The sequence below is a fragment of the Marmota flaviventris genome, chromosome 7, assembly GCF_047511675.1.
Source record: "Marmota flaviventris isolate mMarFla1 chromosome 7, mMarFla1.hap1, whole genome shotgun sequence".
Taxonomy (NCBI): Eukaryota; Metazoa; Chordata; class Mammalia; order Rodentia; family Sciuridae; genus Marmota; species Marmota flaviventris.
Window position 1 is genome coordinate 105,934,712 of NC_092504.1, and position 14,240 is coordinate 105,948,951.

Genomic DNA, 14,240 nt, shown 5'->3' on the forward strand with positions numbered 1-14,240 from the left:
GATTCATAGTGGGGTAGGGAGAGGGATCATGGGAGGAATAGATAAACTCTAGATAGGACAGAGGGGTTGGAGGGGAAGGGAAGGGATATGGGGTTAGAAATGATGGTGGAATGTGATTTTCATTATTATCCAAAGTACAGGTATGTATGAAGACATGAGTTGGTGTGAATATACTGTGTATACAACCAGAGATATGAAAAATTGTGCTCTATTTGTGTAATAAGAATTGTAATGCATTCCGCTGTCACATATAAATAAAAAATATATGTAAAACACTTGCTGCCATCACCACTTGTGCAAATAATTAAATGACTCAGATATTTAAGTGAGATAAGTGGGTAAGTGGGATTTTTTTCTGAAGAATATATACTTTCCTTTTTTTTCTTGCCTCATGGCTCCATTTTTACTTTTTTAATGATATGACAATTCATCTTAACCATAATCGTTTGTATGCTTTAAGTCAATAATAATTTCCCCCAAAATACAGAGGGATATCATCATTTGTGTTCAATTAAAATGATGAAGCTTAGCTCTCAGGAGAAATATAGTATTCAAAGTGTCTCTTTAGACTTAAGAAGCCATGAACATAAATATTTCCAAAGTGTTACAGAATAGTTTATTGGAATTTTAAAAATCACACTTAAAAGAGAAATCCTTCAACAAACTATTAATTTTAGAGACTAAAAATTTACATGTAGCTCAGTAGTCCTAAATGAGAATATAATTCAAGGGGAAATATATGCAATATGAATAATAGAAATGGAAGCAAAGGTTCACATTTAGTAAAAGATTCTCCATAAGCAAATCACATTTAAATAAAACACTGGTCTTTATATTTTTGTTTTGGCTAATAGTCCAAAAGACTAGTTCAATTCAATACTTATTTCCTTAAGAAAATGGAAGTTGTTCTGGGCCCAGTGGCACATGCCTGTAATCCCAGCAGCTCAGGAGGCTGAGACAGGAGGACGGAGAGTTTAAAGCCAGCCTTAGCATCAGCGAGGCACTAAGCAACTCAGTGAGACACTGTCTCTAAATAAAATACAAAATAGGGCTAGGGATATAGCTTAGTGATAGAGTGCCCCTGAGTTCAATCCCCGGTATATACCTCCTCAAAAAAGTAGAAGTTTTATTTTCAGATAAAAATAATAATTTGTCATTTATTTTCCTTTAGTGTACCTTTCTGCAGCTATAGCTCTTTCTTTTCAAAATTCTTTATAGTATTTAAGCTTAGATAAAAATATTAGTTTTATTAAAGAATAATGTAAATGAATTAATATTTTAAAACATTTCAAAAGTGAGCCAAGCAAAGTTCAGATGGGGAATTTTTGGTACTTTAATTTTATAGTTATTCAGGTTTCAAGAAGAAACATGTTTTTATATACCAACTTTTGTAATCAAAGTCATTTTCAGGCATCATTAATTTTCTTTCTGTAGTGGGCACAGAGTGGTGAATGTAATGAGTTTTCAGTGATAGACGACTGTATAAAGCCACAAGACACACATATTGTCTTTCTATAATATTCTCAGTGTAAAATAATAGGAGAATGAGCTGAATGTGTTCCCATCCCAGGAAATACCTAAGATTTGGTTTTTTGATCCAAACTATTTTCCAAGTTTTAAAGTCAAAGATAGTACTCTTTAAAAAGTGGTACACTGAATTATTTAGGTATAATATATACATCTTTTAAAATAATGAGTATTAAGTTTAACCTTAAATATAATTTTTTTCCATACATTTTCTTTATTTTATTTTAATCATTTTTCTTTTTCAGACTCTCAGGGCATTGTAAACTGTTTTTATTCCAGTAGGTGTCAGGCTTTCCCAGGGTGCAGACCACAAAGCAGGCTAACAGTTGTGTGATGCTTAATTCTATGTTTAATCAGTTGTTCCTGCAAACTGTCCCATAAATAATGAATTTTAAAAATTATAGTTTTATAATCAGAAAAGCAGAAGGTGTGGAAATACAAAAATTTACCTGGACTATATAAGGACTTGTTATATTCTAGCATATAAAATACAATATAGGTCTATACATTCCGTAAAAACAGTGAACAGAAATGGCAAAGTAGTATAATAAAGTAAATGATTAATGCAAAAAAATATGGAATATACATAATGTTTATGTACATAATGTTTGGAAGATTATATTAATTTGATGGTTTAATTTAATGATTTGGTTGTGTAATTCAAGATAATTTTTAAGTGCGGTATTAATTTCTTAAATTACAAATAACAAAAGATATGAAGAATATATCTTTTGAAATATTATATTAGAAGTTGCAACTCATTCAACGTAAGCCTCCTTTTGTAAATAAACAAGTTATACAGTTTATAGAAAAAGAATACTATGAACAAAATTTTAAAAGAAGTTGTCATTACATTCATCAGAAAAACATTTTTTCCCTGCATATTCAATTTTTATCTTTTCATAAATACTTTGACCCCAGATATATATGAAATAAAATGAAGAAAGAATAAGATACAAAAAATAGAAACTGAATTAACCTTAATTTCTTTTTCTTTTCTTTTTTTTCTTTTTGGCATTGGGGATTAAACTCAGGGGCACTCAATCCCTAAGCCACATTTTTGTATTTTATTTAGAGACAGGGTCTCACTGAGTTGCTTAGTGCCTTGTTTTTGCTGAGACTGGCTTTGAACTCTTTTATTTTTTTAATTAATTTATTTTTTATTTATATATGACAACGGAATGCATTACATTTCTGATTACACATATAGAGTACAATTTTTCATACCTCTGGTTGTAAACACAGTATATTCACACCAATTCGTGTCTTCATACCTGTACTTTGGACAATAATGATCATCACATTCCACCATCATTAATAACTCTGCCCCCTCCCCTCCCCTCCAACCCCTCTGCCCTATCTAGAGTTTGTCTATTCCTCCTATGCTCCCTCTCTCTACCCCACTATGAATCAGCCTCCTTATATCAAGGAAAACATTCAGCATTTGGTTTTTTGGGATTGGCTAACTTCACTTAGCATTATCTCCTCTAACTCCATCCATTTATCTGCAAATAGCTTTAAGCTCTTGATCCTCCTGTCTCGGTCTCCGGAGCTGCTCAGATTATAGGCACACTCTACCTCGCCTGGCACTAACCTTAATTTCTGATCTCTTTCTTCTCTGTTTCATTAAAAACAAAACAAAATGAAAAGAAAAAGTGAAAACCTCAACAGAGCTGTCTGTAACTGCCCTCTCTTTTTTCCACCTTCCTGCATAGCTCCATTCACTTGGGCCTGAGCACAGAGCTCACTTCACTATTTAGCTTCATGTCACTGTAGTAGTGGATATTTTTGGTCTTCATTTTCCTGCCTTTTTCAGCAGCATTATACATTGTTGATAACTTGCCTCCCTTCCTAAAATATTTTTTCCTTTGTTCCATGCGCCATTCCATTTAAGGGCTTATTGCCCTGGTACCTGCTGCCCTTATTCCACCAAATATTAGAATATCTCTGATCATGATTATAGAACCTTCAGTATCATCCATATCCATAACTTAATTTATTTCTATACTAACTCTTTCCCAGATTCTGCTCCTACACTTGATCTTCCTCCTGAGTTTCAAACCCATCCCAAACCTGTTTTTTCACACAACTTTTTTTTGGGGAGGGGGCGGTGGTACCAGGGATTAAACTCTGGGCACTGGACCATTGAACCACAGGGTCTCACTGAATTTCTTAGTGCCTCATTTTTGCTGAGACTGGCTTTGAACTTGAGATCCTCTTGCCTCAGCCTCCTGAATTGCTGCTGGGATTACAGGTGTGCGCCATCACACTGGGCTTCCACACAGATTTATTGAATTCTTTCTACAAACCAGCCACTACTCTGGGCAGTAAATAGAATAATAAGATGGGCAAAGTTCCTGTGTTCATGGGATATATATTCTACTGTGGAAAGACATAGACCAAATAATTTTAAATAAGTGCAATGAAGGAGAAAAAAAGGGTCACAAGATTGGGGTAATCTCCAAGAGGATAGACAACTTTACATCAGTTATTCAGAGAAGGTCTCTTTGAGGAGGTGACATTAAAATTGAAGTTGCAAATGAAAAGGAGTCCCTCACTCTAAATGCTGAAGGAAGAGCATTCTAGTAAAAAAAGGAGCTTTTTAGAGATGCATATTAACTTGACATGTTCAGTAAGCAGAGAGAAGGCCAGTGTGCCCAGAGAAATCCAGCGACCTGAGTTTGGAGTTTGATGGTCAGTGAGATATCAGATTTCACAGATTTGAAGACACACATTTCTGTGAATCCAGAATGTATTCTGAAATCAATGATACTCTTCAGTCACAATTGGTCAGACAGTAGTTAGTGCCATTGCCTTATAAATACCATAACCAGTTTCACTTGTATTTTCAAGTTCACAAAAGAATGATGTGATAAAAATTTCAAAGTCTAAAAGATAAATAAATCTAAGAATTCTAAGAAGTGTGATATCATCTTTTTCCTTCTTATTAGTACCTAATATAATGTGTCACAACGATGAAGTCTTAGATCCAATGAAATGCATTAATCTGACTTAAATGTCTAAAAGATCTCTCACTTGCATGGGGCATAGATCATGGAAGGCAAGTGTGGAAGGATATGGACCAGTTAGAAAATTATTGTTAAATGATGGTGGATGGGAATAGAATGGTGGTAGAAAAGTTGGAGAGAAGTTGAGAGATTTGGGAAATATTGAAGGGCCTAAAAGACGTTATAGATTAGATTTTTTAAAAAGGAGAGAAAAATGTAAAGGATATACCTAAATTCTACAATTATGGAATTAATCACTTACTGAAATGATGAAGATTGAGATGCATATGTGCAGGGATTGGGAAATGTGGGAGAAGCTAGGGAAGTTGGATTACATCAACACTTCATTGTACCTATTGTCCTCTCAGGCCAGGCTCACTGACCCTGTTAAAGAATGGCAGGCTGTTCCTTCACCTGTTACACACTTAGTAGCTTCATTCAGAATGTTTATTGCTATTTGATTCAACATCAGCATTTGTGATTTGTTGTTTTTCTTCCTCCCACCCCTCCCACAGGACATGTAAGTGTTTTTGTTTACTATTGACTCCTAGCATAACCATAGTACTGGAGTCAGATTAGGTGTTCAGCCAATATATGTTCAACACATAAAAACACTAGTCCTAATTTCTTCTTTTATTCCCCAACCATCTCAAAGTGCTTGGTCACTGATTAACACCCACTCTGCCACACAGGAAACCATTGCTCTGCTGTAGCTAAGAGTTCTGCAGCGCTAAAATGAGAGAAAATGCATGATGACACAAAAATGCACCAGAATAACCATGTGGAAAGGAAGTTGTCATAGATAGAAGTATTCTTCTTACTAAGAACTACTATAACATTCCAAGAATGATAGGATGGAAAAAAGGAAGATGAGTTTATAACAAATCAACCACACTTTGCCATGGAAAAATAATATGTCTTTGGGAAAGAGTCTTCTTCATATTCACAATTTGATCCACGTATTTCACATTTAATTTTCTTAAATATTTATTGTGTACCTAGTAAGCACAAAGATTTTGCTATCACTGAAAATATGTCCCTGTATGCTCTCAGTGATATATGTCATTAGTATTTAATAGGCACAATTCTGCTGTTCCCCAAAATAAACAGGATTAATACATGTTTGTTAACTCTCTATTATAGAAAAAACCTACTCATCCCACGTTGAGCATTTTGTAATCTGTAGTATTGATTTTACAGTTAAAATTTCAAGTAAATAAATTCTAAGGGAATAAAGTTTTAATTAAAATCAGATATACATGTATATTTTTACAAATTGCATAACCTTTGGGATATGGTAAAAAATGACTCAAATAATAAGAAATACTTATTCACAAATTCATTGGTTTGTATTCTTCCCAGTGTCTTGCTCCTCACCTTTGTATCAGCACCAGCTTGAACAAATGTCCTCATGTAGCAGGTGCCAACTACTATTTTACTTTCGATTTTTAAAATATTATTAGAAAGAAATTTAACTTAATTTAGATCCCAAGCATGTTTGGTGTATTGAAATCATTTTATTACAGGTAAAAGTATTTTACAAGTTTAATTTTGTAACCCTCAGCTTCCAGTATTCCAAACACATAGATGACTATGAGCGTTAAAAGGAATAAAACACTAGCTTAGACAGGACTGTTTTTTCTTTGTTTTTGTTTGGTTTTCAGTCTATTTGAAAGCCCTCTCTAACAATACTCCTTTAATCTTGGTTTTATTATTTCACTTCAGCAATTGACACTGGACTAACTTTAATTTAAAGTTAACACATAAGTAGTCTTTTCTAATTTATCACATTCATGACAACCAACACAATATGATAACAATGCTAATAAAATATGATTTGTTGAGAACCTTTCCTATGAGAATCATTTGTATAAGCATATTTCATTATTTTGAATCTGGATGATAAACCCATAAAATTATACTTTTATCTGCATTCCCCATATGATATCTTTTTTACATTTGAGGAAATTAAAACTTAGGAAGATCAGTTGATTTACTCCAAGTCATGGGTTGTGACAGCCCTAGAGCTAGAATTACAACCTCAGTTTAATTATATAAAAAGTATTTTTGCATACTGTAACTCAGTTGGTTTGGTCTGATGATTGATAACTGTATATTTTCTACAATTCTCCTATTTTAATTTTCACATCTGTTTATGTCTCCATTAAAAAAAAAATGTTTTTATTTCAAGTTGTGGATGTTGTAGTTCTGAACACAACTAACACATGGAACTAAATAAAAACCTAATAGCCACCATGTTGCTACTTTGGTAGTGACTATTCCAAGTTAACAATACTTTCATAATTGAATAAAAAAGTGATTTTGATTATATCAGATAAAATAAAATTGTTGCATTTTACTTGTTCATCTTTTCTCGACCAGGTAAAGGGAAAAATTGTAATGGTGGGGTTATAATTATGATCTGATTTTATCTTGAACTTGAAATAATTTTCTGAGAGTGAGGTAGTTCAAGCAAAAAGTTAGCTTATAATCTTATAGAATTTATAGTCAGACACAGAAAAAAATAAAAAAAGTGTTCCTTACTTTCCTCTAGTTGTTTCAAAACTTGACTTTTGATAGCTGGATCGTTGACTTTGAGGGCTGTCTCCTCTGCTGAGGTACGTTTCTCTTGGCGATCGATTTCCCATGCCTCTAACTGAATTTAAAGAGATGTCTTGTTCATTTGACTTTCTGGCAAAGCTCCGAAGAAATTTCAGGGTGGAATTAGAAAGAATGACCATCTCTGCTCCAGGGCTGACCTTGATGCTGGACTCAGTTGGGTGGGTAAGATTTTGAAGCCCCACCACCCCTTCTTCTGTCTTCCCTGTGGGTGTTAGTGTTGGGTTTCTTGTACCTTCAGGGAGGATGCTTGTCTCAGAGGGAGGCAGCAAGGATTGTAGAGGATTCTCTTCAGAAGTTCTGGCTTCAGGTATTATAACTCTCTCAGCAGATGGGATCTGAGAAGTTGACTGCATTCGGAGACTTTGTTTTTTATTTACTGAAGAAAAGGCCACATTCTTCTGGAAGTTTTCATCCTCAGGTGTAGTCCAAGAATGCTCAGTGTTGTTAAGCCCAATGCCCCCATTCCATAAACTTGAAAGCAGGAAAAATAATTTTGCGCCCTTCATCTCAACAGATTAAAACAACAAAGAAAAATTCATGTGAAATTTGAAGATAAATTCCTTCAAGCCTTTGGGATGGCTGCTTCTATACTGAATGTGCTAAGACAGAACTTTGCCAATTTGAGATGTGTAGAGGAAACAGGTTTCTGTGTTTTGTGGTGGACTCAGGAAGTTGGATTTCCTGTTTCTGCAGGCTTTTTGTGATCTGTGACCTCTGCTAGGATGGATCTATGGATGTGGTAGAAGGGCCTCTGACAAAACTAAGGGAAAATGGGAAAAAGAACACAATTATTATCAGGAAAACCCAATGAGAAAACCATGAGCAACTTTCCTTCCGAAGTATACACATGATTTTGAAGAGAAACTTCACATGGATAATGGGAACTATGGAATGTTGTTTATAGAGGCTGAAGGAAAAAGCTTAACATTTTGTTCTGGACATAGGAAATGGAGAAAACATTTTGTGATACTTCTTTTCCACTGTGCCATATCCAGAGAGTCACATTTTATACAAATGTATACTTACAAGCACACAAATAAACAAAAACACCTTTACAGTGTCTGTCTTTCATACATCACAGGATGAGTTATTAAAAATTATGGTATTTATAAACACACTTCAACTGCATCATTACTTGAAGTTAATCTCAATGATTATAATAACAAAAAAGAAAGTTAAAATAATTGTAAAGAACCTTGCTTTAAATTTTGTTCTTAGAACTCTGCCACTGACATCGACTAATAGAATGAATAATTAGAATGTCACCTTATCTATTTTTTAACAGTGATTTTCTAGAGGTTGTGTTTACCACTGAAGAATAGATGAAGAAAGATAAGTCACATGAAAATAAATTAAAATAGTATCATATAAAACACAAGCATATCTTTGCTGTAGTGCACAGAGAACCAAATTGATCAAAAGAGTTTTCTAGGTTTACTTTTTTTTTTTTAGTAGAGGTGCTTCATGAGATGTATGATTTCATTTCTCCAGCAAATCTCTGATTCCTAGGATTCTATTAATCTCTTTCATCTGCAAAATTCCTTATCATGTACCTTAGACAAATATACGTTAAGTTATAAGAGTTTATTCATTTATCCTCACATTTAGTAATAATCTAAACCTTCAGTCAATGCAAGGCACTCTCTCTTAGATGATGGTGGGATTACAAAGGAAACCAGGAATATTACTGGATATCAATTTTTTAATGGTCATTTACATGTTATTTAAAGATTAGATACATGTGTAATTAATCTTTTGTCAACTTCTTTGCCGGGCATTAGGTTCTTGCCATATATTCATCATAAAATTTTTTTTTCCAGAATTGGAAAATTGGAAACCTGCTCCCATTTGGTTCGTGTGTTATTGTAAATATGGGTTCTTGTCCTTAGTTCTAAACACAGGACATCAAGTTTTGAAACAAGACCTAATTTTCCCTGACTTGCTAACTAACTACTTAATATTAATACCTCCCCATCATTGCTATTGATTTCTATGTGCATACTGTTGTCCTACTAGACAGCATATAACATGGGGTTATTTAAATTAAAACACATGGGAATCACAGCCCAACTGACTGGAATGTGAACTTCAAAGTCAAAAAATCCACAAACTTGCATTAGTAAAAACACAAGGGTCCAGCACAAAAATCCAGGCAGCTATTAGTTAGCCAAAAGGGCAATAGAAACACATAATTTTTGCACTACAAATATGATTTTAAGTACAAAAAAAGAAATTAATTAATTAAATTAAATTTAAAAAAGACATTGTAGCTCTTTATCCAGAAAAGACAGAAACAAATAGCTTTGACTTACAATGAAATAGTAATTCAGACAAATACAAGTAAAATATTTCTATTTAATGTACCATTTTGAATTTGCTTCCTTAGATTTAGTAGCAGTAGATGAACAGACTATCCTGAATGTCGAAAACATAACTAGAATAATGGCATTCACAGTTTTTTGTTTTGCTTACTTTTGGCTTTTGCTTCTATAGTTTAAAAATATCATCTTGATTCTTGATCCTAGTCAAAGTAAGTGAACTTTAGTGGTAAAAGGTCACTCATTGGATCTATATTTGATACCAAAGAGCTACCAAATTATAATAAAATTGAATGGAAATCAGCAATCCATTTCACCTCTTGCAGGGTATTGACCAGTGATCCCTGCTGTCTGCATGCAAGCTTACAAGTGACCTTGTGATCTAAAGGATAAAGGTGCTGTATCTCATCATTCATCTACTAAATGATCTTGTGCTATAACTCTCCAGAGAATTCTCAGCTCATTTGATGGTTTTAGGAATATGGATCTGCTCTTAATTAGAGACAAAGTCTCTGTACTACAGAAACTATCAGAGACCTAACTTCAAATTCTGCTGATATTCACTAATAGCCATCAAATAACAATTAAGAAAAATAGTATTCCTAGAATGACTGACAGAACAATACTCAGATCATTTCTTCTTCCAGATACTTTAAATACTACTATTGAATTAAATTTGTTGTCAGTTCATATATTTGGACCCCTTCATTCTGCTACACCCCTATTGTCCATTAGACTATTTATATTAAGTTATGTTTTTACCATATTGCTAACTTATTTGCTTTGAGTATTTTATAAAAATAAAACATGAAATTCATTATGTTATGAGCTCTCAGGAGATTTTTATGTCATTTTTCATTGTATCATTAACAGGATTGACTACACACTGCAAAATGGGTTACCTCAGTCTCTTCTGGGTTTCTTTACAATTCACATAAATTTATTTTCTAACCGCTAGAAAAAAAATACAAATGTTTTTTATTAAGTTAAAAAATACAAATGTGAGTTAAACTAGAACCTTAGACTGAGGACTTCACTGTAGATTGTGCTATGTATTATTTGAAGCTATTTTTATGGCTTCAAGAGTTATGCTTTATAAAAGGCTGTGAATATTATATAACTTTATTTTTCATATAAGAATTTTTTTATTTTCTTAAAACATTCAAAATAAGATTTCCTTATAGCTTTACTCTGTCATTTGGAATTATTAAAATATTTTTCCCCATTTTATGTTAGTTGAAAATATTAAAAACCTATTACCTTTACATGTGAATAAAGGGAGTGACATGTATGCAGCAAAAGGGTTGGGAAAGGAAAGAAACAAGTTTCCTCATGATTTTGATGAAACAATGTGGCGCATAAGTTAAATTTGGCATGCTATATAATTATAACAACCATGCTATATAAATATTCTCTTCTCATTTTACTTATAGAAAATTAGTGTTTAAGAATAACTTCACAGGGTAACACACTAGTGACTCATAGAACACACAATTTAGTTTTAATTTATATTCTACCATTTGCTAGTGCCCTCCAAAGAAGTAATAGACTTCTAAGTCTAGAAAAACTGTAAAAAAAAAAAAAATTCAAATTGTTTTAAATTCATCTTCTTAAACAATTTTAAGCTATTTTTCTTTTCTCTCTCTCTCTCTTTTTTTTTTTTTTTTTTTTTTTTGTACTGGGGATTGAACCCAGAGACACTCAATCGCTGAGCCACATCCCCCAACCTTTTTTTTTATATTTTATTTAGAGACAAGTTCTTGCTTAGTTGCTTAGGGCCTCAATAAGTTGCTGAGGCTGCCTTTGAACTCATTATTCTCCTAGCTCAGCCTCCCAAGATGTTGGAATTATAGCTGCTACCTCACCCAGCTACCAGGTCCAGCTTCATTTTTTTTATTTTTATTTCACACCTAAGTTTAGATACTTCTAAGAATCTAGTGATTTCTATTAGATTTGAGGTTATGAAGTTAGAAGGAACGTTTTGGGTTTTTATAAGTTTGCCTTTAGTCTAATAGTAACTGCTTATTTCTTTTCTGTTGGGCATCTATTTTAATTCCTGCATACAATTGTAGGAGCTGATGATGTCATGTTCTTGACAGCACAGGTATTACACTCCTTTCATTTGCTAGAAAAGAGCCTCCAGGAAGTCAGAACACTACGCCATTCCCAGTATCCAGAACAGTGTTTCATAGGCACTCAGAAAATATTTGTTGAATCAGTGAATGGATAGATGTAGCTATGGATGCATGAGGAAGTAAAGGGAGGGGATTTTATTGCACTTCTCATAGCCTCAAAAGACAGAAAGCAATGTAAATAAATGTACTAGAAAATTATCCACCAGAAAACTTTAAAAAAGATAATTACTCCCACCAAACACCAAAATGAAAACCCCACCCCTGCCAGTAAAGGGGGTTAAACTTCCACCTCACCAGATGCATCAGGGTGCCACAACCCTTGTTTTCCTGCTGATGGGGGGGGAGCGGTCAGAAAAGTGCCAGTAGCCAGGTGCAGTGGTGCAAATCTGCAACTCTGCTACTAGAGACATTGAGACAAGAGGATCACAAGTTTGAGGCAAGCCTCAGCAAATTAGTAAGACCCTGTCTTAACACACACACACACAAAAAGGAGGGAAATATTGAGGGGATCCAGCTCAGCGGTAGAATACTTGCCTGGCATGCATAAAGGCCTTGGGTTTCATCCTGAAAAAAAAAAATAATAATAAGGCTCCATTGTAGTCTCTGCCTAGCCCTCCAAAGACTTGTTGAAGAATATGAAAGAGAACTCAAATATATAACTTTGAGACATGCTGAGGCCTGGCTGAGCACATTTTGGAGTAAAGTAGAAGGAGATCTCCCTCACAGTGTTTTGGTTTTTGTACTGGGGATTGAACTCAGAAGTGATTTACTACTGAGATACACCACCAGCCCTTTTCACAGTGTTTTAATCACCCCTCTCTACTACATTAGCGAGGGACAAATACTCACTCTAGGGTTCTGAGGCTGACTGAACATGTAACACCCAGCAATAGATGAATGAGACAACACCAGTTCATACATACACTCACAGCCCTGGGGAGGAGAAAACAGCACACCACACAGGGTCACGCTCAGAAGCAAAGCAAACAGTCAAGGACTATTGGAGGCAGGTTTTGTAAGAGCAAGAGTGGCATGTTCCCTGCTTCCAAAAGAGTGTATCATTGGCTTGGTTGAATAATTCTGTGGGCTGGCAGAAAGTTGAAACCCACTAATCAGTGATAAACAGGAATTGCGCCTGGCCTTCTTGATAAGGGGGATCATCTGGCTAGGAGACTTTATCCTCAAGAGCAGAGTAGGGAAAGGAACTTGCGGTTAGTCCATCCAGTGCCCTTGGTTTTAGATGCTAAAGCAGCACATAATATTGTATCTTAATTATAGGCCTCACACAGCACCAAGAGCTTTTTTTCTGTATTGCAAAGAACAAAGAGAACTCCCAAGCTTAGCCTATGCTCAGGTATCAAGTATAGTTAAAAGAAATTCCCAGTTATGGACTTTGAAATATTTTAAAACTATGATGAGTTAAATTAATTACAGTTTTAACGATTTTGGTTTAGATTAGACCTGCCTCATTACAAATTGGGGTTCCTTAGTCCCCATATTAAGGCAGGACAGGATAATGGTATATACTTCTCTGAGATAAATATTATTTACTACACTTTTTATTGTTCCATTACACATAATGTCTCTCATATAATCAAAACTTGTGAGGCAAATGAAGAAATTAGAAAATTTGACCCATAGTCATGTAAGAAATCCTCAATAGAAAAGGATCCCCCAAAAAAGCCCAGATATTGAAAATATACAGAGAATTTAAAATAATTATTCTAGAATGGTGTAGAAAAGTGGGCTGCATGTCTTCACAGAAAGAAAATTTCATCCGACAAAATTACTTGAAAGAAAAAGTACAAATGTGTTAGGAACCCAAAATGTGACATCATTAAGAAAATACTCATTTGAAAAGCTTAAAAGCTCACCAGAAAAAAATAAGAGAATCAATTAACTTGAAGAAAATTTAAAAAGAAATTATCCAAACTGAAACACATCAAAAAGTAAATATGTAGAAAAAGCAAAAAGTGTCTGAGATCTATAGAACAATTTCATATGTTTTAACATGTCTAATTGGAGGAAATAAGAAATAAGACAAATAATTATTTTTAAAAGATAATAGGTAGAAATTTTCCAAAATTAATGACACATATTAACCCAATCCTTCAAAAAGTTCAGGAATACCCTGTAGAAAATAAGAGTTAGGTATATGCAGGTAAAATTCTGAAAAACTATAGATAAAAAGAAAATATTGACTGTAGTCTAGAAAAAAAAAGTCATACCACACAAAGAGATAAAACATTGTAGAAGACTTTTCATTAAGTCAAACAGATGAGAGAAAACAATGGAATGACATCTTCATAGTGCTCAAAGCTTAAAAAAAAAACCTATCTATTTAAAATTTTATATCTTATAAAAGATATCCTTCAAAAGCAAAGAAGAAACCATCATCAATAGGCAAAACCTGAAAGAGCTTGTTTCCAGAGCACCGACACTATAAGACATGCTAAAGAAATCATTTATGCTAAGGAGAAATTAGACCAGGAGGGAGAAATGAAGACCAATGGAACAGTTAAATATGTAGGTAAGCATAAAATTCAATATTATTTATTATACATAGCAAATTATAATACATTATATCTTTTTTCAAAAATTTAAATATTTAAATAAAAATCACACATTTG

At 33.8% G+C, this 14,240-nt stretch overlaps 1 protein-coding gene across 1 annotated transcript in view; it reads right to left on the reverse strand.

The window, feature by feature from the left end:
- Positions 1 to 12,592, reverse strand: part of Mmrn1 (multimerin 1) — a 57,856-nt gene extending 45,264 nt beyond the window's left edge. Inside the window, exons 1-3 of the mRNA XM_027926540.2 lie at positions 12,534 to 12,592; positions 12,145 to 12,174; positions 7,080 to 7,917 (exon numbers count right to left, since the gene is read on the reverse strand). Coding sequence (XP_027782341.2) covers positions 7,080 to 7,663 — 584 coding nt within the window. The 5' untranslated portion in view covers positions 7,664 to 7,917; positions 12,145 to 12,174; positions 12,534 to 12,592. The remainder of the gene's footprint in view (positions 1 to 7,079; positions 7,918 to 12,144; positions 12,175 to 12,533) is intronic.
- Between the last annotated feature and the right edge of the window lie 1,648 nt (positions 12,593 to 14,240).